Source organism: Scomber japonicus, chromosome 24 (assembly GCF_027409825.1).
Source record: "Scomber japonicus isolate fScoJap1 chromosome 24, fScoJap1.pri, whole genome shotgun sequence".
NCBI classification, from domain to species: Eukaryota; Metazoa; Chordata; class Actinopteri; order Scombriformes; family Scombridae; genus Scomber; species Scomber japonicus.
In genome coordinates this window covers 8,840,344-8,865,124 of record NC_070601.1, presented here as the reverse complement: position 1 = coordinate 8,865,124, position 24,781 = coordinate 8,840,344, and the positions used below count along the sequence as shown (strand labels likewise).

Below are 24,781 nucleotides of genomic sequence, written 5' to 3'. Positions count from 1 at the left end.
CGTAGCTACTGTAGCTAACTTGACCCTGTTGCCGTGGCCACTTGGCAACGTTGACAGTTTGATTGATTTGGAATCACCCAATCACACAGCACCAGTTCGACTACGTCACATATAATAACCAATCAGAGAGCAGGAAGCGTTGTATTTGCGCCAAACCTCCCTCCCTTTTCCAACGTGTCAACACTAACGTAAAACCTTCCGCGACTGTCGCACATTACACAATGCATCCGCTGTGCCAATTAGCCAGGGGGCTAGATAACGAATTATAACTATTAAGAATAAATCAAACTCTTACACAGGAGTTTAAAATGTCGTTTTACATCTATAGAAGACATTAAGGTCCAGCTCGTCCAGTGTCGTGATGGACTTCAACAGGACCGTTCTGGTGACTGGAGGCTCTGGATTCATGTGAGTTGTTATAATTCTCACAAACCTAAAAAAATAAACATAGAAATGATGTCTATTACCGTGCATAGCTCAGTTATAAACACACTAACATGACATAAGATATGAGAGAAAAGGCTGCTCACACAAAAAAAGGAAGTTGTGTATTAAGTTAAAGTTTTCCAGTGATGACTTGTATTAAAACAATCTGATCTGGTTTTTCCCACGAAAAGTAGAATTACCACTTTAAAATCTGTGGTAAATTTACACTGGAGGCATCAATTTACTTGTATAAAATGCATATTGGACCACACACTAGTTTTAATACCTCAAATCATGCTCATAGGCTTGCCCTTTAGGTAGGAATACCCAAATAACATAAAAGGTAATTAAAATATAATACAGGAATAATAAAGTAAAGTAATTAAAAAAGTGGGTAAAACCAGAAATATGAGGTGAGGTATTATTACACACAAGACACACCTAGAAAATTGTGACCGTCCTTTTAAAGGGGGCCACTTGAGGCACTTTAAGGCTGATACAGAGTTAATTTACACTTCTCTTATTGTTAAATGTTAGTCTGTCTTATGTTTACTTCCATCTCTCTTCTGTTTCTTCTAGCGGCTCTCATCTTGTGTGCTCACTGGTCAAAAGACACCCCGACTGGAGGATTATCAATCTGGATAATGTTAGTCATTGCTTAGTATATATAAGTAATATATAAGTATTATCAGCTTGATGTAGTTAAAGTAGTGGAATGAGTGAATATATTAAATGTACATGTGTCAGTGGTGAGTTAAAATACAAATGTGATCTCTTCCAGTTGGATTACTGCTGCAGCCCCAGGAGTCTGGAGAGTGTTGAAGACAGAGCAAACTACACCTTTATCAGGGTGAGAACTGCAGACATCAGCATTATATAACTTGATAGATAAGCTCTGTCAGCAGCCTGTGATATAGTGACCTCAGCTAAAACATAACAAGAACAATAACCAACAGTGACTATTTTTGTTCTACTTTCTTTTTCCCGTGTCTGTCTGTCTTTAACAGGGGGATGTGTGCAACTCTCGGCTGGTAAACCACATCTTCAACACAGAAAACATCGATGTGATTTTCCACCTGGCAGCTAAAACGCACGTCGGTAAGCAGCGGTTGTTCAACATGAGGTGTGTGTGTGTACAGGGATGATTTTACTGATGATCCTTTTACTTCATTTGTTCCCTCAGAGGCATCGTTTGAAACTCCGTCTACTTTCCAGCGGGTTAACATCGATGGAACCAAAATTTTGCTTGGAGCCGCACATCAGGCCCAACACCAGCCACAACGCTTCATCTACGTCAGCACTGATGAAGTGTATGGAGCCAGTCTGGATGAGGTCAGGGATTTTTTGGTGGATTCAAGGAGTCTGGGTTCACTGTAGGGACATTTAGTAGGTATGTTGATGGATTTTTTTATTTTTCTCTGCAGGTGTTTGATGAGAGCAGCCCAATGAGGCCGTCCAACCCGTACTCTGCCACTAAAGCAGCTGCAGAGTACCTGGTCAGATCCTACTGGGACAAATATAAGGTACAAACATGCACCATGAGGCAGGGAAGTAGCTTCTAAATTAAAGTTTTTAAGAAGTTTAACAATTTAAATTTTTTTAAACAAAAACTTGATTTCAGCTTCTAAATTGTGAGAAATTGCTGCTTTTATTTGTGATACATGTTACATTGTTACATTGTGTTTTTCTTTTTGTCATTGTCGTTTGCCCTTCAGGGCCACCGTAGGAATCACACTGTAATCACCACTTTTATTAAAGTCTGAAATAATTTAAACATTTATCTAAAAAGGTATTAAGTTGTATTAAGTGTATGCTGATGCCACTCTGTTATCTGTTATTAGTTTCCCATCAATATCACAAGGAGCAACAACATTTACGGGCCCAGGCAGTACACTGAGAAGGTACAGAGACACCCTCTGACCACACGGTTCCTAGTTGTAGTCTTGGAGCTTGTTTCTTTGAAAAACATTTAGTCTAAAAGATTGATTGGTCTGAGGTTTATCAGCCCTTAGGAGCCTCAACTTGTCTTGTATAAAATCAAGAAAATATTCCCTTTTCCCACACTTTTTTGTCCTGTATTATAACAACTGTCCTTACCTGGTTCTAGTTAGGCTTGTTTTGCAAATAGAGGAAACATTAGGTAGGAATAATACAGATTTCACTGCACCAGGTAAATAGAGGTGAGCATGTTGATTTTTTTTACAACAGGTGTTTTCAGTCATACTGGCTGATTAAACCTTTAGCTTTGGGGTGGAGTTGCTGAGAAACAGCATGAGGTCAGACTCATTGTTAATAAAGGTGCTCATCAGGTCAAATCTGATCATTTACTTGCATGCTGTGGGCAAACTTTATTTCTATAGCACCTTTCAAAACCATAAAATATAGGTGCAGTTTTAACATACATATTTCAACATAGGGAAATTAGATTTAGATAGTAAGCAGAGACAAATAAAACAATTAAAACATAGGTAGTATATACAAATATGATATAAACAGCTATTTCAGAGGTGGTTTAAAACTAGACTTAAAACCGTATTTTTTCATCTTGCAGGTCATTCCAAGGTTTCTCACCCTCTTGCAAATGAACAAGAAATGGTACGTTTGATTTCTATTTTGGAAAGTTCATCCTGCTTTACACACATCTCAGGATTCAAACTGGCAACCTTGTGGTCTGAATCCATGTCTAGTTTGCTTTAAAGCATATTAAACAGATAAACCAACCTTGTTTCTCTGCTGCAGTACCATCCAGGGAACCCTCCCTAAATCCCGCCATTTCTTGTTTGTCGATGACGCCGTCAACGCCTTCCTGCTGGTTCTGAAGAAGGGGGTTGTGGGAGAAATCTACAATGTGGGCACAAACTGCGAGATTCCCATCATTCAGCTGGCCAGGGAACTTATTAAGATGGTGGGTTTGGGATGTAAATGAACTAAACTTAACTTAATTCAATGTATTTAAACATTCTAATATATTTATTAAACCTTTATGCATGTTTTCAGGTCAAGAATGTGCCAGACTCTGAATTAAATGATTGGCTTGAATTTGTACCTGACAGGTGAGTCAACCTAACCTGATTATAAGACTAAATTGCCAGACTTGAATTGAATTGTTAAACTTCATGGTAACACTTTTCTCATGCATCAAATACATATGTCATGGAGTTATTTTCATCAACATGAGACTCAGCTGAATGTGTTAATGTTCTGTAGGCCGCGGGTTGACCTCCGCTACCCCGTCAGAAGTGAAAAGCTGCAGCAGCTGGGATGGAGAGCTGAAGTGTCTTGGGCTGAAGGCATCAGACAGACTGGTACATTTAACACACAGGAACTAATCACAGTAGTTCTGATCCAACGGTCTGTCCAAATAAAGTAACATCCTGCTTTGTGTGTGTTCTTTAGTCAAATGGTACCAAGACAACCCACACTTCTGGTCTGATGAGGACCAAGGACCAATCAGAAACAAGTTGGAAAGTGCTGCCAACAAATGCATGACGTCAGCATAGCCCTGCTGCTTGACTGACAGGAAGAAGAATGAACTGAAGACACAGAGCTTTGACCTTTTCATATAAACACATGAGGTTTGTGTAGCACAGAGGCTATTACAGCCCAAATAACAAATACTGAACATATGTCTGTCTGTCTGTGTTAAATGATTAATGGACCAGCAGGCCCTGAAGTGCCAGCCAACAGGAAGGCAGAGCCTTTCTTTCAACCAAAGCAATGTGAAGAAAATCAGCATCACACCTGGAAATAAATGCACTTTATCTTAGTGTTGATTACTGATTCAGATGAGATTATTAACAAGTAGTCTTAATTTTCTCTGAAACATACTCTGTAGAATGTAGAAACTTGAAAGTGCCATTAAACAATTGACCAGTACAAGCAATAGATTGTAGGACCTCTAAACTTTGGGATTTGTCGTCCACATTTGGAGCTCTGAGCTAGGAGCAGCTAGTCTGTGTTCCAAGACAAGAAATTGGTCAAACAGAAGCAAAAATCAAAGACATCATTCCTGAATTGTCAAACTGCATCACTGAGCTTTAAAACATGAAGCATTTTGACTCTGCAGAACTCCAAATGTGCACGTTCACGTACTTCCCAGACAGTTTGTTTCAGGCTTTAGGAGAAAATAGAGTAGTAACTTTAATCTCATTTCTATCGCTGCATTTCCTTCCAAGCTCAAAGTCAGCAGGAAGTTTCTGAATGTTATAGTGTTTTGACTTTTTACAACAAGCATTTTGATTTACCTTAACAATGTTGTAGCATCTCCTAATAACAAAAGGATGAGTAGAAGGGCATCTCAGTTTTTTAAATGTTTTTCAATCATGCTGTAAAATGTATTTAACTGCAAATAAATCTATTTAATACACTTTAATGTATTAGTGTTGTTCCACTTTTACACACACACACACACACACACACACACACACACACACACACACACACACACACACACACACACACACACACACACACACACACACACACACACACACACACACACACACACACACACACACAAAGAAGAAACAGATCCAGACTCCTGTTACATTTGCAAATCCAAACCTTTATTTGTGGTAAAATCAGAATAGATGCACAGTATTTTTTTTTTCTTCGTGCAGTGCTCCTCTTCGTGCACAACTGCTAAACTAATACATAAAGCAAATACTAACTACCAGGCCGGTGCTGCTGCCTGCTGTGTGTCCACATTGATGAGTCTGGCCAGTCAGTAATGGCAACAACACTGAGCTCCATTCAGTTTGAATTCAGTCACTACACGGTGAGAAGGATCAGTCCAACATATGACTACATTGATTTATTTTGGGATCACCTTCGACTGAATTGAAAGTGAAATAAAGCCGCAAAGTGTTGTAATAGTTGTTCCCATGTAATCTCAGTCAACCTTTTGGATTATTTTACTTCCCAGAATGCCTTTTGTCAACACCTAAAATCAGTTTGTCACAAAAGTTTGAATTTATGCATACAAAAGGCTGTGAAGTGTGATTATTCATCTGTCGTTGATTGTGGGTGTGCTGTGGCCGCAATGCATTATGGTCTACTGAGGCTACAGAGGTTGATCAGTGGGATAATCTTGCCTCACTGACAGTGGATTTGTCCCTGTTACACAGCAGAGTGTCTGAGCTAAGTGGACCAGCAGTAAAAATACAAGTTACATTTCAAACAGCTGCTATATAATAGAAGATGACTCATGGATCATCTGCAAGTTGCAATAAAAAACAAACAAAAACATCTCATATGTCACCAGGGTCTTTTTTTTTGCAAACATTTCTTCATTTCTGATTGGCCAGGAGCTCCCACTGTGCGAGCATTAACACACCAATGCCTGAAAATATGCAAATCACAACAACATAGCAATAGAACCACAGTTAATTCTGTGTTATGAAGACTTTAAAGATCGCCACTTGCCAGACATTCACACAAAGGGTATTAACGGGAAGGAAAAGTGTAAAGACTCAAATGAAAAGAAAAAAAAACTGACTTGGAGAGAATCTGGACACTTGTTTTTTGTACTGCATGTTTTTTTTTTTTACAAAACGGTCTTTGATCGTAACATTTTGTTAATTGTTTTTAATCCAAACCTTGGCATATTTGGTGGTGTTGTCTCAAATTTTGTTTGCCAATTAAAAATGGCTGTTTGTGGTTGATTATCATTATTGGCATTGGAACCTGTTGCACCAACAGGTTAATGGATCTGAAACTGAGTCCAATGTGACTTTCAAGGTAACCTGTGTGGGGTGTTTCTCTTCATATGTCACAGTCACATTCCACTGTAATACAACCATCAGTGCTTCTCTGTGTCTTCAAGTGATGCTAAGTGCACATCTTCACGTACCGTCAGAGAGGGGAAGTCATTAGTTGAATAATGGACAGAAATGGACTGGGGCCCCCTTGTGGCCATCAGACCAGCTGACTAACAAATGTTCTCAAATTTTGCCTCAAAAACAAACCATTGTACAACAAGCACACAGTTAATCAAAGCTGGGAGTCACTTTTATATTAAATATGTCTACTCTATTTAAATAGAAAGGAAGCAATGCAATTTTTTTCACAGCAAAAAAGTTCAACGGCTTTTAATCTTGCTTGTGTGATATGACGCTTCATAATGTGAGACGATAAATATTTGTCAACCGTCTGAGACTTTGCCAGACCGTTTTCAAAAGTGCGATTTATGGTAGTATTGGATTTACAGGATTGTGGTATTAATATGATGAAATACCTTAACTTTCTTTTTGTTATTTAATTCACTGGATCAGCTAAAAACAGACATTTTTATATGGCTGTACTATTATCACAATATATCAACACCAAAATACAAAATGATCTAGGCTGGGATAGAAGATACTGAAGGTGTGTGATATCACAACTAACAGTCCTAGTGGTTTTGTTAACATGCGAATGACTAGTATATAATGTCTTACTTTATCTTGTTAGCATTTGCTAATTTGTATTAAATAGAGTACAGTAAAGTGTTCACAGGTATTTGGTTATAAACCACATCTTAACAGCTGTTCAGAAAGGTATGTAGGGTCTTCATTTTGGGTTGTTTTGGGGGCAGGGAATGTTTCAACACGAGAAGATGTGCACACAGCATAGTTTACTTTGTATTGGCCTTAAGAAGAGAATTGGTTTATATTGAGATTTTTGACAAGCATGATTTGACACACGTTTGGGCACCACCAACAGTTTTGTTCATTTTCTAAAATATGTTCTAACAGCTTGTTACAGTGACATATTCAAGAGAAACCCCTACATGTTGCATCTTTAACATTAAAAAGCTCACACTACCCCAGAAAAATAGAAATTTTCACTCATACCAATGACATTCAACATTCAAGAGCCAGTGTTTTTGTTTACTGTCTTTTGGTCAAGTCACTCTTTAAAATATCAACTTTTTGTATTAGGCTTATAAAAATAAATATTTCTCAAAAATGCTTGATAAATTACACAAACTAGCAGCGAAAGTAGACTCGAGAACTCTGTGCAAACAGCTGAATCCTCCGGTTGCTGTTAACTACAACTCCACCTGGTCCCCAAAAAAAAAAAGAAAAAACAAAACAAAAGAAAAACTGTTTCGTATCCGGAAGAACCTTTCCATACAACACACGCACGCACACACACACACACTAAACTGTGGCGACATCTTTCTCTTAGACACCTGGCTGCACTAAACTGCAAACACCCACTCACTCACACACACCTCTCAGAGGTTTTGAAGGACCTGTGCTACAGAAGACATTTTTAAACTAAGTAACTGAAGTATTTTCTGTAAAACTCGGTGGGATTTTCAGTCTTTCTACAAACAGAAGGGCCTGCAGGCCGCAGCAATGGGAGCATAGCACCATTAATTGTTCACTGACAATTGAAGCACTCCTGCTGGTGAGTTAGTTACCATAGAGACGCAGAATCATTTGCCATGGTGACACTGTCTGTGTCTGTTGCCATGGTAATGCTGTATAAAGTGTAACCAACTTCACAATCAGCTCCATTAGGACTGGGTATCACTCTTGAATTTAAGGCATCAAAAGGTACTGAAAATACTTTAAAAAAAAACTAAAGTGCTGGATTTTTTAAATGAGAACAAACCAATGTTACATTTAAACTAATATCTTTAGAGGGTATGCATGAGGGTGTGTCCTTATTCATGAGATACCACCCCCCACCACTGGGTGTTAAACACAGACCCGCGATGGCTTCAATGACTGAGAAGAGCTGCGAAATAATGTGAACAAGACACGCTAGCAGCACTGTGAGCTAATTTCATGGCAAACTATCCAATTTTCTAAATGTGGACCAAAGTGGACTACTGACTGACTGACTGATATTGCTATCCTGAAGCTAACGTGGCTAAAAAGCAACAGCGACCTTTTTGACAGAATGCAGTTAAGATGGAGAATTTACTTAAAAATTCAACATTAATAACACAACGTGGTGAATACACTTCCAAGTTTCAGCACGAACCCATTAATCATCTCTTCTTTTTCTGAGACTGATTACACAACAGCTCTTAAACATTGAAGTGATGTCTTCACTTTATTTCTTCGTTGGCTATGCTTAAATATTTTGGGTGTGCCATGGAGGACGTCCACGTACGGTGATGTCACATACATACCCTCTATTGCATAATGCCTTTACTTTCACCCAGATAAAGATATTTCAAAAAAGATGTCATCTATATAATATTTTGAATTTTACATCTGTATTAAAAAAATACCCAGCCCTAACCCATATGTTTCAGTCTTTAATGATTCAGTCATTTCAAGGCACCGTGCACATGTCAGAATTTGGGCTAGATTTTGTGCCAGTTTGTGCCGTAATCCAAACTGAGCACAGACTGCGGACAGAAAAAGGCCCTAACAAAACTCATGCAGAGAAGTTCTTAGTGACGGCAAAGTAAGAGCAAGCCACAATTAACTGATCTCTATTGCACATTGTGGGGCATTTTGTCAAAGTCAGGTGGGGGTTTGGGGCACTCCAACACAGTTCAATGGTAATTACAGCTGACAGGTATATTCTGTCTGCTCTAGAAAACGACCTAAATACATTGCATATTTATGTGCACACTCTAAACACTACTACTTGACAAGATTACTCTATAAACAAGATGTACAGATTAAGTGAGGTAAACTGAAGTTTTTCCTTCAATGACGCCCTGCTCCTTTATCACAGGATGTGAAAGGTTCCTTCATTTATTCACAGATATTTTATCTGCCCCCTAGTGGCTGTTAGAAGGCACAGCATTGTCTACACACTGAACCAGATACATTTACGTGATTCGTATCTCCATCTTAAAGATATGCCTTTGGATTTAGGCTGCAAAAAAAAGCATTTCAGCATGCTTAGCTTTTTTTTTTTAAACACAAGAGACTGCACTAGCTGCACACTAAGTTTGTGGTTGGCAACAGCCATGGATTCAAGTAAGAAATGTTGACGATATCCCTTCTCTACCAAATTTCATCAACTGCTCAACTGTAATGAGCTCCAAAAATGAACAGTTTGGATGCCGTTGGGTGCTATAATGAAACCAGAAAGTGTATCCTCAACTGTAAGGTAATGAATTTCATTTTGGCATTTATCTGCCTCTCCAGATCTGTCTCCATGATGGATGTGCATTTTTAAATTGTGACAGCTATTAAACTTACTACCAATAAGACAGCAAATCAAGATGATTCTACATGTTAAGGTGTCCCATAACTTAAAAAAAAACTTAAATCCTTTCTGTTGATGATGCAAATTTTAAACTAGTCCTTCCATTATTTGATTGTCATTTGCATTTTTATCTTCTACTTATTGTCTTGTTACTGATTTCTATCATTCTTCCAATTATTCCTGCATACTGAACAGCAACAGTACTTGTAACAAATCTAAGGGGGAAGTGATTCCCACTATTGCTGCAGGTGAAATTTAAGTGTGTTATTCAGATCATATTATTATTATTATTTGATTGGTTAAAATGTGCTAAAACATCTACTGGGACACCTCAAACACAGTTCTGGCAAACAATGACTATTTTAACTGGTGCTCATGGTAGTTTTACCTGTTTTAGGCTGCATGTTGGAGAACAATATGATGCTTTGTTCTACAAAGATGCTAAAACAACAGCTGAACAGCCAAAAGAAAACGCAGACAGAAGTTTCCATTTTTACTTTTGCTTTGTAAGTGACCACCTTAAACTTTTCCTAATCCTTTTTCTTATGACAATTGTCCTTGAACAGAGCATCGTCCCTTTAAATTGGCTTCTCAAAAAGGTGAAGCAGGTTTAGCGAGATATAGTACATCAGGAATTAAAGCAAGAAAAGATTTATGATCCTGAAAAGTTGTCCAGAAGGAAATATGTACAATGTACTGAATTAAGTATTATATGAATTTAAAACTGCTTTACGGCTGAAATCAGCTTACTATCTTCACAACAAGAAAATAAGCTGCTTTTGGAAATTTCGCATGTGACCTTTCTACTTGAGTCCTCTGACATTGTAGTAACTTCACAAATGGTATCTTTTAATGTGACACTTAAAGCCAACTAGTTTCCTGAACCAGGGAAATACATATGAAGATTGACCTGAACATGACTTCTGATCCTAAGTAAAAAAAAAAACAAAACCAAAAATTATAGAAGATGGGAAAAATCAGAGTGTTCTAACACAACTAAAGACTGCTGTATAATTTGTATGTATTCGCTTGGCATTTTAAACTCCTTGACCAAAAAACAACAACACTTGCGTATGTTTTATTGTCTTGTTCCAGCCTTGTCATTTGTCAAAGCCAGTGGGCAATTTGAGGAAATCTGTCTAGTGAGCATACATTGGTAAATTAATTTCCCTCATTGGTTTGTGTCTATTTACACACACACAAGCATTTACAATAAATTCAATCTCAAATTGCCCACTGAACTAAGCTCACTAGACACTGCCTGGTCCAAAGTTGAGTGATCAAATGTAATTCTCTTGACATCAAGTGTTGTTTCACTTGTTATTCACATTCTTTTTCAGTGGAGATTCTTCTCTGTTTTTAAGAAGAGCTGAACTATTTACATTTTATCTATATTTCAAAGTTCTTCATGTAAACAAAACAAATTAAGCCCCTGATAAAGAAATTAACAATTTTCCCCACCAAGAAGCAACAGAGTGTGTTTTTTTCTTCTCTTTTGGCTTATTCTGCTGCTGATCGACACTGTGGGGGATTGGACTTCAACCACTGAATGGTCCAAATGTACAGTGGAGCTCCTTTTAGAAGTTCAATCAGGGATGAAACATGAACGTCTTGGGTGCAGGTCAACTGCCCCTTATGGTCTGGTTTCACAGCAGGGCTAAGTAGGGCTAACCAGGGATTAGGTATTGATTACATCTCCAAATTCATGTGATCAGCTCAGTTCGGTAATGACACTTTTCCACTAACTCACTGTACCGTTTTAGTTTGGTGTCTTTTTAACATTTCAAAGACGGTTTAAATGAGGCAATGCTCCCAAAAGTGCAACTTACATGAGCCATGTTGCATCATTTATTTCAGTTGTAGTAGTAGTAGTAGTCAGAAACAGAAAAATAAGGCTTGTATGTGTTGAATATATTATTAATATTTATTGGTAAGAATAGGAATGTATAAACCTGCAATCATGATTAGGAGCATAGTCGTACTATGTGGTTAGACTAAGACGGTTTAACAGATGCATAGCTGCTTATAGTACTGTGTGACATGATGTGGCTGAAATGTGCTGCGGAGATCCTGTGGAAGCCCCCCCGACTGTCCCTGCTGTGAAACAGGTGAGGCTAGATTCTTGACTTTTATCCCTGACTCCAACAAGATCTTGAAAAGACCTAAAGAATAAACTGGAATGACTTATTTTAGAGAAGACTCTTCATGTAACTCTCCAGGATAGAGTGAGCGAGAAAATTTTGAACTCTTTTAGCCTTTTAGTTGTGTTTCCCCCCTTGAAAGAAGCTTTTGGCAAACAAGGGTTTCAATGTTTGTGGTGGACGCGGAGCCAGTTTCCCAACAGCATGCTGACACTAAAAGGGTCAGTCTAGCAGCCACGGCCACTGATTGATAATTGGTAACCGTTTGATACAGCAGCCACCATGTAAGAGTTTTCTTTTTTTTTATATATCTGAACATTGTTGAAGCATTTCTTTATGTTGCATTATTTATAATACATTACAACTGGATGTGGTGCAAGTGCAAGAGACCTAACTTCTGCCAGTGTTTTATGCAGTAAATATTTCATTTTGGGCACTTGTAGTCAGTTATAAAGAACAAATGTACATAAGACCGGGAGCAGCAAAATTACATGGCTGTTGCTGCACAGCTGGGCCAAATTCTCTCTCAGTGGCTCGGCTGTTGACAATGAAATGACCCAACAATTAGTGACAAGATGACTTTGAGAAACCCAACTTCTAGCTCAAACCAGAGCTGTAAATGTGACGTACAGGTCAATGAGTAGGACTTGGTTTCTCAAAAGCATAAAACCACTCGCTGTTATCTCTGCTCATTGGATAGTAAAGCAAAGAGGTCGCATTTTTTTTAATTAATACTTCTTTTTTTATTTATTTTTTTATGTAATGTCAGTTTTGACCTATTTTAGTCACTCTGAATGAGGGTGTATTAAAACAATCTGTAAACATGGTTAAAGTGGTATTATGCTTTTGGGAACGAGCTTATCAGAGACCAATAGACTCCAGTAGACAGATAAGGAATTGCTATGAGTTGCCTCATCGCAGTTTTTGTTTAGGGTATTTTTTTTGCCAAGGTTTGATTTAGTTCAAGCCTAGTTTGTTTCCTTCCAAATAGAAATAAAGAAAACATGTTTAAACCCATACATGACATTAAATACACATTTTAGTCACAGTTGGCCAATACTTGTAGCCAGTTACGTATTATGGCGATAAAAATAACAGAAATAAGAGACAATGTTCAAATTCTTAAAGGCACAGTACAGAAACAAATGATCCTCCATTATGTTTTTGTTTCAAACAAAGAAAATGCTGTTTGTAGTTGTGATATCAACAACCACAAGTCCTAAAATTCAGTTTGCTAGCATCATGGTTGCTAATGGGCAACAATGTCTGCTGGCTGTCCCACTGACTGGGTTTTCACTTCTCTGTTAGACATTTTTCTCAGACCTCGGTAAATAAGTTTTTCAATGTTTAAAAAAGGTGTAAAAAAAGAAAAAAAAGGAATTTCTGTGGCCTCTTTGTAGTATCTGTCATGTCAGTGAAGGAGACCTCAGTCAGTTCCCATTGTTCATTTTTTATGCAGACATATTTTGCTAAGATTTGACCTCTTGCCCATCTCTGCACTATATTTTAGAAAAAGTTTTTGGCCAGTGAGTTTACAACGTGGCCGTGCATTTAAATACAAAGATGACATGTGAAGGTACACAGGAAAGCCTGGCTGGCTTTGGGTGAATGCAGACAAAAACACAATGAAGCCAAAACTCAAATCTAAAGTGAAAAAACTGGATTTCCCCCCTGGCCTTCTGCGGCGGTTTTAGAGGACTCAACACATTGTAAATCTTAGTGTCTATCCAATCTTATGCATTAAAGGAAAACCTACCACTTCAATTTAGTTGGTTATTTATCTTCAGACACTTGCCACAGAGGGAAAATAGCTCAAAATGTCCTCACTGAAACCAAACGATGCTGTTAGCTGGAAGCTAACACGTACATCTGTGGCTAGTGTTGAAAAAAACCCAACTTAAACTGAGGAATCCCTTTATAAAGGTGGTCTATTGTGAGATTTACCAGGACAAGAGGAACCAAAGAAAGGATGGGGGACTGTAAAGACAAAGAAGATGGAAATGGAGATGGAGAAATTCAAAGATCTGAGTGCCTTGGGGTGGAAGGAGAGCTATATAAATGAGTATAAATAGTTTAATAGCATGCATGAGGGTTTTTGGAATTGATGGAGGGGAAGAGAGAGATGGGGTGCAGACAACAGTGTGAAGAAAGGAAGGAGGATGAGTGAGAAGAAGAAGAAAGAGGGCTGAATGGGGAAAAGGGAAGGGGTGAAGGAAACCTAATTGCCCCACCAGTCAACTTGAGAGTGTGAGTAGTTGCCTCCGTAGCCGTCGCTGGTGTAGAAGTTACCGAAACCACCTAAGAGGGAGGAAACAGAGGTGACAAAGGTTAAAGGTAACAAAGTAAAGGATACATTAAAACACACTAATAATATCCTAATATCAGATCCTTACCTCCTCCAAAGCCACGGTTTCCTCCATGTCCTGCCTGGTTACGAGCTCCACGTCCTACAAAGCCTCCAGCGTTTCCTCCAGCAGCTGTTTGGCGGTAATCACGTGCTCCAAAACCACCAGAGAACCTGCGGGTAACATGAATTTCAAAGTGTAATCACTGCATCCAGACAAAACATTCATGGGTTTAGACCCTAAATTGCCATTAATACAGATTAAGACAACAACACACACAAAATATTTAAACAATTAAGGAGAGACAGTGTACCTCTTAGAGCGTCCTCTGTTGCTGCTCTTGTGCTGGTGTTCGTAGGCCAGGCTCTCAAGCCATGAGGGAACCTCCTGTTTGGCTTCTACCAGGATGTCCAGCAAGTCCTTAGTGATGTTCCCATTCTTGTCATTGAAGAACGATGTGGCCAATCCTACAAGAAACACACAGATGAAAAACATGATAAGACTTTTAATATGTTCATATCTGCTGTAATAGTAGCAATAAATCACATTTTGTTGGGGGGTGTGGTTCAAAAGGTGCGTATCCAAAGTTTAAATCATGTAACCCATCATGAGGTATTTATGACTGAGTGACATTAGTTGTGGTCTTACCCAGGTTTCCTACTCGTCCTGTACGTCCAATACGGTGGACGTACTCTTCTATGTCACTTGGCAAGTCAAAGTTAATGACATGTTTCACATTGGAGATGTCCAGACCCCGAGCTGCTACCTGAGTGTGTAAAAGCACAGAAGAAAACATCATTTACACATCGATATGTGTTCTTGAATATCAAAAATGGTATCATATATTTTTCTTGAGGCTGTCAAACACTGTTTAGTGCCGATTGTACAGTATTCTCTTTATCTGTCAGAATATTATTTTTACTGACCGCTGTGGCCACCAAAATGGGGCATTTTCCTGATCTGAACTGGCTTAGGGCCTCCTCTCGGTCTCTCTGTGAACGGTCGCCATGGATACTGGTGCAGGCGTAACCCTCCCGATAGAGGAAGTCCTCCAAGGCGTCTGCGCCTTTCTTGGTCTCCACAAACACCAGAGTCAACGAGTCTTTACCTGGTCGTGGGAGAGAAAAAGACACCACAGGTTTATCATTAACAGTTGGTGAATAATAAAGATGGCTGCTAAATTTGTAACAAGATCATTTTAACATTAATGAGAATAAAACTGTTGTAGTGCTACATTTTGCAGATCCTGAATATCAAAAACTGAAAAACCTAACAAGGAAATGCTGTAACAAGTCAGGGCATGAAAATAATTAGTAATCTTAGCAGGATTAATACAGTATGAATACAAGATTTCATGCATATGAAACTTCAATTTGGGCTTCAGTTGTCAAGGTATCTTGCTCTGAAACTTAGCAATAAACAGAAAAATGGACCAGATGATCTTGCCAGGCTTGAGGCTCTGATGACATGGCAAAAAATAAGTTTCAGAGTCAAGACTTCCCATTTCACTACATGCTGTGGCTCTGACTTGTGACTAATGGACTATGTATGGACTGTGTATTGTTAAGTAACCCACAACTGACAACCCAACCTATCAAACTGTATATTCAACAAAATGCTGACGTCACCTTGCATTTTGATGAGGAACAATTTGACGTTTTTCACAAGTGAGCTTGGACTTCATGATATATATTAATGATAAAAATCTATAGTGGCTATTTATCATCTGCCTTGTTTGTTTGGTTATAAATATTAGGACAGAAATTAGATAAAAGGTACAATATGTTTGCATCATTCTGAATATAAACCCATCAAGTCACATCTGTTACTGAACATATTGTTACAGTCCTATTTGCAGGTGTTAGTCTGCCCATAAGCCTGTTTCAGTCTGTGATGTGATACATAAATCATAAATAACATGCACCTTAATTAAATTAAATGGTTTACGTCACATAACACTAGATGTTTTTCTATGAACAGAATAGTGCAATGGGGAGCAGGGAGTACAGTATGGATAAAGTAACCAGAAAAAAACAAAAAACAAAAAACAAAACTAAAAGCATCAGCAGCACTGTGTCTTCAGGCAATGTAGAGCCACTTATGGAAAGAGTTTGGTCATCTTGTTCTTCCTCAGCGCTCCTGCTCCACAGACACACGAGAGATTTGGCAGTATCGTAGCACCCAGACTACAACATGACCAGACTCTCTCCACTGAGGCTTTGTGTCTGACATGAAGACACTACAGCAACATACTAAACATAAAGACGCCACAAAGAAACTCTTGAAATAAAGATAAAAAAAACAAAAAACAGTAACAGGCGTGTTTGATTTAAGCGTAGCAGACCTGACTCATGAAATGGTACGCAGAACCAAAAAAATAACAGAATAAATAATAAGGATCCTCCATCCACAGAGAAGAGCATCAAAGGCAGGCAAAATTATTTTTAAAATGTGGAATGACAGATACATGTTTCTTTAGTGAAGATCTTACCAGGTTTCTCTATGTTGTCTCCAGTATTGTCCTGTACCTCGCTGGGGATGACTTGGGATAAAACCACACCAAACCATCAACATGTAAGCTGAACTCAATCACCAGTGCAAAGCCAACTTTGTATTTCTAACGTCGCTTACGGAACAAAGGTTTGCCTCCGTTCACAGAATTTGTTTTACTATCTAAAAGGTGTTTTGTTTTCCCAACCACAAATGTCACTTTAGTTTTGCTTAAAATGAAAACTCAAGAAAAAGAAAATATTTGGTGGATGTTAAGGATTAAAAATAGGCACAGGAATGACATTTCTTCTTTGCCTTCCCAAGCCCTCCCTCCAAAAAATACAAAAAAAAAAAAAAAAAACAGATCACTGGATGAAATGTCATCTAAGAGCCGAGCTAGAAGTTTCTCACTGTGTTTTGTTAATCCACACAAAGCCACAAAAAACTTATTTGGGGCTATGAGCATGTTTTCTTTACTTAAACCCTTTCCCCTGATACCTGAAATTAAATTTAAGCCTATTTTTCACTTCAATAAAGCTGAAACACAACTATGTTAAAGTTATTTTCCAAGTTACCAAAACAGTTCACAGACAGGGGTGCTGATGGACATTACGTTGCGCTAAAGATGAGACACAGTAATGTACTGGCTGAGATGTGAGGACGACAACATGGGAATGACAAAAGGATTGGGTAAATAAAACTGCAGTGTGTGTGTGTGTGTGTTTCTAGGAGCATCGAGTTGTTCCTGTTGGACTGTCTCACCTGTAGCACTGAGCAGGTCCAGGAGAAAAGACCTCTTATCACTCTCCTCCACCCACACAACTTTCTGAGTGATGTTCTCTGAGGTAGAACCAACTCTGCCCACCGCCAGGAAGATGTACTCTTCCAGGAAATCCCGGGCCAGGATCTACAGGGGGAGAAGACAATGTGATTAAAAAGGTAAAAAGATACATCAGTTTCACTTTTTTCCAATTCAGAGTCCACTGATCCTGACGTGAATGCTTACAACTCCTTTTTTATTGACTTTACTCTTTTAGTAAGTAGGTAGGCCCTTGTGTTACAGCGATATAGTTACCCTGTGCAACTTAACAGGCTGAGTGGTGATGACATTTAGGCAATGCAACATCTGCTGTACCTCAATTTTGTTTATACTAGCATAACAAACAATAATAATTTGAGAAACTGATGAATCAAGATTATCTCAACACAAGATGACATAAAATGGCATGAGGGAGAAATAGTGTTTATTTTGAGGACTCTCTCACTCTTAAATCTTGCATGGTGAACAATAAACATTGAATGCTGTATGGGAAGTTTGAACTCTTTAGCAGGAAATCACGTAATAAGATTTCGGGTTGTTTGTTTTTTTTAAGAGTCACTGCTAACCTACCTGGATCTCTTTAGGAAAGGTGGCGCTGAACATCATGGTCTGTCGGATGCCTTTAGGGGGCATGGTGTCCTGTTCAACGATACGTCTAATCTGTGGTTCAAAGCCCATGTCCAACATACGATCCGCCTCATCCAGGACAAGGTAGCTGCAGCAAAGAAGAGACAGATGAAATGAAAGAGGTTCATCTTTATAAAAAGCAATTACATGACAAAAAAAATCTAACTCCACAATGATCCAATTAAATTGCATCAATCAATGAAATGAATCAATTCACCCCCAGGTTCAGGTCATTTCTACTGTTCAGTGCTACCTGCAGTTTATATCCATCACTCCTGTTAATGTCTTACTTGCAGTAGTCCAGTCCAATCTTGCCCCTCTCCATCATGTCCACCAGTCTTCCAGGTGTGGCGACCAGCAGGTGGCAGCCTCTCTCCAGGTCTCTAATCTGCTGGCCAATGTCGGCTCCTCCGTACACAACACATGGACGCACTCTTGAGCGGTAGGAAAACTACAAAGAAGAAACCACATGAAGACATATGTGGATACACATTCCTCCTGATTTATTTATTTATTATATTTCAGGATTATAGGTTTCTGTCACGTTTGAGTCTGTACCTTCCTGGCTTCATCATATATCTGCAGTGCCAGTTCTCGGGTCGGAGCCAGTACCAGAGAGATGGGGTATTGCTTACGACGCCCGTACTTTCCATTCTCCTGTAACACAAAGACAACATCACACCATGAAGGTTGTAAAATAAATGATATTCAAAATGAAGGATGTTAAAAATTCACAGAAGGAAGTTCATGGTTCCAGCTGATTTAGTATACTACTTAATTACTTAATACTTAAAATTATTGGCATTTTAAGTGGTGTTTTTGTGATAGTCATTATTGTTTGTTTGTGGCTCTAACAGTTTAGTACATTTTCCTGTGACAAACCTGGTAATAGGCATGTTCTGATCAAGTAATTTGCCATTCAAATCACTGAATGAGTATTTGCTCGAGTCCTAATCCTAATGCACACATCCAAAAGTAGTATATTTAAGAGTTGAATATGCCATGATTCACAGCTTTCCTTCCGTGGTTTATAATAATAACTTAGGGACACATTTCAGAAAACGACAAAGAAGTGGCCGCTGAAGTCATTCGATCACTAACTCAAGCTCACAGCTGCTGTTTATTTTATGTGGTTTTCTCACTAATGATGTACATTAGGAAACAGCTTCTGATAAAAAAGGCTGAATATCTTTAATAGAAGCTGTAATTGTTTCCAACAAAACCTAACACAATGTTTTCATTGTTTGTTAAGAACACACATGCTCCATTTTATCTTGAATTTCTTACCTGACCAGTGGCTTTAGCTGCAGTAAGAGCTTCACCTGGTCCCTCAGTGTAGATCTGGCTGAGAATCGGCAGCAAGAACGCTGCTGTCTTTCCAGACCCTACAGACACAAAGTCAACCTCATTTATATTCACATAGATTGAGAATAGCCACGAATCTAACATGCAGTCTTCATTTAAAAAGGTAGTCTCTCATTGAGATCTGTTTTGCAAGAGAGAGAGAGAGAGAGTTTTGTTTGTGTGTCCTACCTGTCTGTGCACAGGCCATGAGGTCTCGCTTGGACTTGACAATAGGAATGGCATATTTCTGGACTGGGGTTGGTCTGGTGTAGCGACTCAGGCCGATGTTTCCCATAACAATCTCACCCATGTCCACATCCTGGAACTACAAAGCACACATACACACATATTTATAAAATGAGCTTAATAGTTATTAGTTACTCAAATTAAGATAGGAATACACCATTAGAAAAAAAATGTTTCTAAAAATTACATTTGAGTAAATTTCAATTACAGTCAGAGATTAAAGTGATAAAAGCTAAACCAAGCCATAGTTTTATTTAAATGATTTTGATAAAATATACATCTAAAAGAACATGTGATGTACTGTCAAATAAAAAGTTTTAGAGAAAGTAATGACTGTAGCTTACACTCTCGATGTGGTGAGGGCAGTTCTGTCCCGTGGCCTCTACAGGAATGTCGTCGTACTTCTCAAAGTTAATCCCAGTGTTACTGCCGGAGAACAACTCACTACAGGGCGGCAAAGCAGGAGAGACAAAGTGCTGGTTAGTCTGATGTTCAAAGAAGACCAATTATTTACAATAATTACACTCCTGTCAAAAAGCAAACTACATGTCTTTGAATACAGCCTTTACTACTACAGTGTTTTCATAATAATATATCTAAGTAAAGATTATGATGTAAGACAACAAATGTGCGTCTGGGAGTTTTGTTACTGTAGGATAATCTTCATGTTTTGAGGGATAAATTACAGTTAAGTTAAAAATAAGCACATTTGACAGTTCTTGCAATTGTTTCTTATGTCTGATCACTCCCTAAATCCAACTTGTCATTATGTCTAAAACTGTGACTAAAGAGAAATCAAACCCCCCAAATATACAAATTGCTTGATGTTGATTTTGTAATTCATCCATTCAGTCATGTATCACACCTGCAGTACAGCCTATAATTGCCTCCCTTATATTTCCTGACCTCCGTACACATGATGAACTTTCCGTATCATATTATATGCGCGCCTCTCATGACCAGTAGAAGCAAAGACTCACTGTTCAAGGCGTTCGTTACGTGGCGTTGGCTTCGACCAGTCTCCTTCATCTCTGGATTCCTCCACCCAGCGGCTGTTTCCGCCTCCTCCTCCACCACCAAATCCACCATGGTCGAACCTGAACACAACACAAAAGGACAACAATGATGCTTTCTGCTTTCATATTTAACGTGCGAATGGATTCCTCTGCCTCAAGTCATTTTGGTACAGTGATGGAAGAATCATGGCAGAAGAATGAAGAAGATGTGATGTGGCAGCAGTTATTATTCAGTCTCTGTGTCTCATGTTCTTACCTCCCTCTGTTAGCATTGCCTCTGTCATTGAAGAATGCAGACTTTCCTCGGTTGTTGCCAAAACTGCTATAGGCATCCTTGGCTGTGTTCCATCCGCCTGCATCTGACAGGAACGACAAAACACAATAAGAGGACGATTTCATTCATAAACTATTGTTATTTAACATGGTGCAGAGATGAGTAATTTCTCATTTTAGGAGCAGGTACATTCCTAAACATAGGGCATGTCATTTAAAGAAAAGAAACCAAATCCCACCTTTATTTTCGTAGCCACCGAAGCCCATTGGCTGCGCTGGATTGATGGGGTTGAAGGCTCCACCCCTGTTGCCGCGGTAACCCCCTCCTCCGACGCCACCTCGGCCCCGTTCCATGCGAGGCGGCCCACGGTTGAATGTGTTGCCGCCCCCCATGCGGTTGTCATGGTAGCCGTTGACGAAGTTGTTGCGCCCCCCATCCCAGCCGTCTAACAGAGAGAGAAAAGAAAAATCAGATGAACGTTATGTTAAGGATTATCTGCACTCTGACATGATCCCAGATTAGTAATCTCTCATTTCACTGAGAGGAGGAGGAGGTAACAAACTAGAAAACATGTTCATGACATGCTAACCAACACTATGGAGTAACATTCATGACAACAGAATGATGGTATGGACCAGCAGGAATAATAATTGAATGATATATTGGTTTTACGTCAAAATTACAAGACAACACTAATAATTAAAAACAGCTGAATGACGGATTAGTAGTCGTAGTTCAGATTAGTAGAAACTGAAGGAGGAACTTACAGTTGGCTGCAGGTGCTATGGTGTAGCCACCCTGTCGACCAGCAGCAAAGGCATTTCCTGCTGAGAATGGAAGAAAGTGTTTCGGTTACTGCTTTTATCAGTAATAAATGTGGTTTATTAAAGTGGCGTTTTTTGAACACAAGTAGTGGTATGGAGCAACATTTCTACGACAGTCTACAACTGAAGCAGGTCAAGCGCAAAAAAAAACAGCAGCAAATGTGGGGAATAACAAGGCTGAAAGCGAGCAAATGTGGATGTAATGCACGCTTTAAAAACTCCCCGAAATAACTGCATTTAAATATTCACACAGGGATCCGTAAGGATTCACACAATGCGTTTTCTGGTAGTAACACTGAATCACAACATGATGAGAGAATCAAACATCCTCTACACCTTCATCCTACTCACCATTTTTGGAAGCGTCTTTGTTCCGTAAATGTGGAGGAATGTATCGCCCTGCATACAGAGCCAGACAGTGCCCAGAATCAGAGTCTTTCTTTCTTTTCCTGGCAGGTCTCAGAATTATATTAAGCAGACCATATTATGATAAGTCTTACTCAAGACAGAGATACCATAAGCTGTCCCTATTGTTGTTGATTGTGGCGACTAAAAGGTTGGGAACCTTCAATATGAAAAAAGCACATGAGGAAATTTAAGATGGACTGCAAACATGCATTTTTAAATGTTTACAGCCTTGTTCTGTACTCAGTTTTAAGGATGGGGATGCACATTTTTAAGAAGAGCCTTGATGCCAAATACTTTAGAATAATTAGAATTAAATAAAGAAATAAAAGTAATTACATTATGACCATTTTTAATGATAACACTCATCATTTGACCTCAATGATGCTCCAAAATGTAGAAAACTGGAATGATCAGTTTGAATTTTTAAGGTTTTTTAGGAAGTTCTATTAGTCCTTATAGTCAACTCTCTATGAAGCAGTAACTTGTTTGCCATTTTTATGACATCCCCAGTCTTATGGTTGGTGTGTGTGTGTGTGTGTGTGTGTGTGTGTGTGTGTGTGTGTGTGTGTGTGTGTGTTCACTGACTGATCTATGCACGTCTATTGAGCAAAGATGAAATGAAAAGATCGAACACACTAACAAAAACATGTTGGCTGCTTACGGTTGGTGCCTCCCCCTTGCCCGTCTGCTGCGGTCAAGTCTAGGACAGCGAGCTGGAGAAAACAGATAATCAGAACAGACAATCATTTTCAGTAAGTAGAACAAAACTAATTACATTAATCTCAAAGGTAAAATTTAACTTTTTTAAAGAAAGGACGTAAAGTAAAGTTTGTTTTTTCCCCTCAAGTAAGATTAATTAAGTCACTCTAGTTTTGGTGGCTAACAAAGAAGGAAATAGAAAAGGGTCAAACAAAGTAAAAAAAAAGTCCTGTCTGTCCAAATCTCCATTGTTTCCATGCAGCATGTTTCTGGGTGGACGGAAACTTGCTAAATGTGAGTTGAAACAAGAGCTGACTGAGTCATCATGACCCATAAAGTCATGTGTATGAAATGTTGGGAACACTTTCAGAACCCAGTTTAAACACTGTTTCATTGATGGGAAATATCAAGCGAGGGTTTTGATTGGTGGACATGCCAACTATCAGAGTGCTTTTTCTTGTAGCAGGTGACAACAAGACCTATTTTCTCCCATGACAGTAGCTGAACAGTCCAAATATAAAGAAACAGGGCAATAGTTATGGCCTTCTCCCCTATTTCAGCACCAGTCAACTCCGCACTGTGGTGTTGAAAAATGTTTTAACTCTTCACGTGCAAAAAAATCCTATTATGGTGATGTCAGCAAAGTGCAGGCAGCCACAGCTGGTCTCTGATACTTCACAATGCAGGAAAGCTAAATGATTAAAGAGAAAGACTTAATGCTGCAATTCAGGAAACAATAGAGGGTGGAAATTTTCTACCCCAAAAACTGAATTTGGTCTTGGGTGGGATGTCCTTTCTACACTGCAGCAACATTAAGTGAACTAGGCTAATAAGGTGGTTTAAATTCAATATAAATCCCTCCAGGTGCACCTTTTTCTTGCAGAAAGAGGATGTTTAATTTGTATAAATGAACTCAGCTCTGTTCATTTAACTCCTTCGTATACATTTTGCAAATTAGACCTTTCCAAAATATCAATGGGGAACATACAGTACTTTTCTGTTGCCATCCAAGTGTCTGGCCAGTCAGGCACAGCTAGATGGCTTAACCTACGTTGCTGGTGACGCAGAAGAAATGAGCTTCTTTTTTTTTTTCTTAAGCGGGACGCAGTCCAGACAAACAGGGAAAACTGTGCAAAACTGCGCATTATGTGCCAACCAGAGGATTAAAAACCCTAAAACGCACCACTGTTTGCGTGATAGCGCGTTTGCTCCATCCCCGCATACCTCCATTTTATTACTGTATCAAGCTGCAAAGACAAACGCAGTGAGGAGAATAGTTGCTGGGTGCGTTTAATGTTGTCACCGGGGACAGCCGGCGGGGTACTTCGTCTTTTATTTCCTGCGTTCTAACAAGCAAGTTTCACATAACTAACATACATTACGAGGAGTTACCTTTACTTGCGCTAAACTGAACTACGACACTCATTATTATACTTGAAAATAAGGGAGATGTTACGCTACCGCTCGTCCAGCAGCCACTTTGTATGCTCCACGGTGTTGAAATTAAGCGCACCCAACGCTGACTAGCACGATAGCATCTCGTTAGCAGTGTTTTTAGGCTAGCCGGCAAGCTAATATTTCTCCATGCCTTTATAACACTTTATATCCACTAACCCCCCCACAAGACACGCATGAAACTGCCCCTTCTTACCTGCTGCTCTAGACCGTGGACATTTTCGACGGCCACATGACTCATAACTATAGAATATGGAGGAAAAATGTTGTCGTTGAGAAAGGACCTCTTTGTTTGCCGGGTTTGGTGTGATGTTATTCCTCCTTCTGTCGTTTCTCTGGTTACGACAGCTGACTGTTATTTCATTGGCTCAGCAGCTGCTCTGTCACTTTGTAAAATGCTATTTTTCACGTGGTGACAAATTCCTGTAATTTAGCCACAAAAAGGTGGTACTTTTTCCAGACACGCTCAGCTGATGTCGCTTTTGCTCTCCAGCTGAAGCG

General features: G+C 39.1%; 2 protein-coding genes across 3 annotated transcripts; one reads left to right on the top strand and one right to left on the bottom strand.

The window, feature by feature from the left end:
• Nucleotides 1-219: 219 nt before the first annotated feature.
• Nucleotides 220-4,776, top strand: LOC128354191 (dTDP-D-glucose 4,6-dehydratase-like). Its single transcript, XM_053314457.1, has 12 exons — nt 220-408; nt 1,006-1,072; nt 1,208-1,276; nt 1,434-1,524; nt 1,610-1,758; nt 1,851-1,949; nt 2,268-2,327; nt 2,978-3,021; nt 3,166-3,331; nt 3,424-3,479; nt 3,634-3,731; nt 3,823-4,776. The coding sequence occupies exons 1-12, from the start codon at nt 362-364 to the stop codon at nt 3,924-3,926; spliced, it is 1,050 nt and encodes a 349-aa protein (XP_053170432.1). The 5' UTR covers nt 220-361; the 3' UTR covers nt 3,927-4,776.
• A 521-nt stretch (nt 4,777-5,297) lies between these two features.
• Nucleotides 5,298-24,731, bottom strand: LOC128354562 (ATP-dependent RNA helicase DDX3X-like). Of its 2 annotated transcripts, none has more exons than XM_053314781.1 (20): nt 24,477-24,731; nt 22,788-22,839; nt 22,070-22,117; nt 21,662-21,721; nt 21,133-21,339; nt 20,877-20,979; nt 20,585-20,701; nt 19,949-20,048; nt 19,548-19,683; nt 19,302-19,399; nt 18,573-18,671; nt 18,305-18,465; nt 17,958-18,102; nt 17,330-17,474; nt 16,569-16,619; nt 15,004-15,185; nt 14,726-14,843; nt 14,391-14,544; nt 14,126-14,250; nt 5,298-14,030 (listed from the first exon to the last, which is right to left on the bottom strand). In XM_053314781.1, the coding sequence occupies exons 1-20, from the start codon at nt 24,519-24,521 to the stop codon at nt 13,951-13,953; spliced, it is 2,226 nt and encodes a 741-aa protein (XP_053170756.1). In that variant the 5' UTR covers nt 24,522-24,731; the 3' UTR covers nt 5,298-13,950. The 2 variants fall into 2 exon arrangements, with proteins under 2 accessions (XP_053170756.1, XP_053170757.1); XM_053314782.1 differs by having other exon boundaries at nt 20,877-20,973.
• Nucleotides 24,732-24,781: the final 50 nt, after the last annotated feature.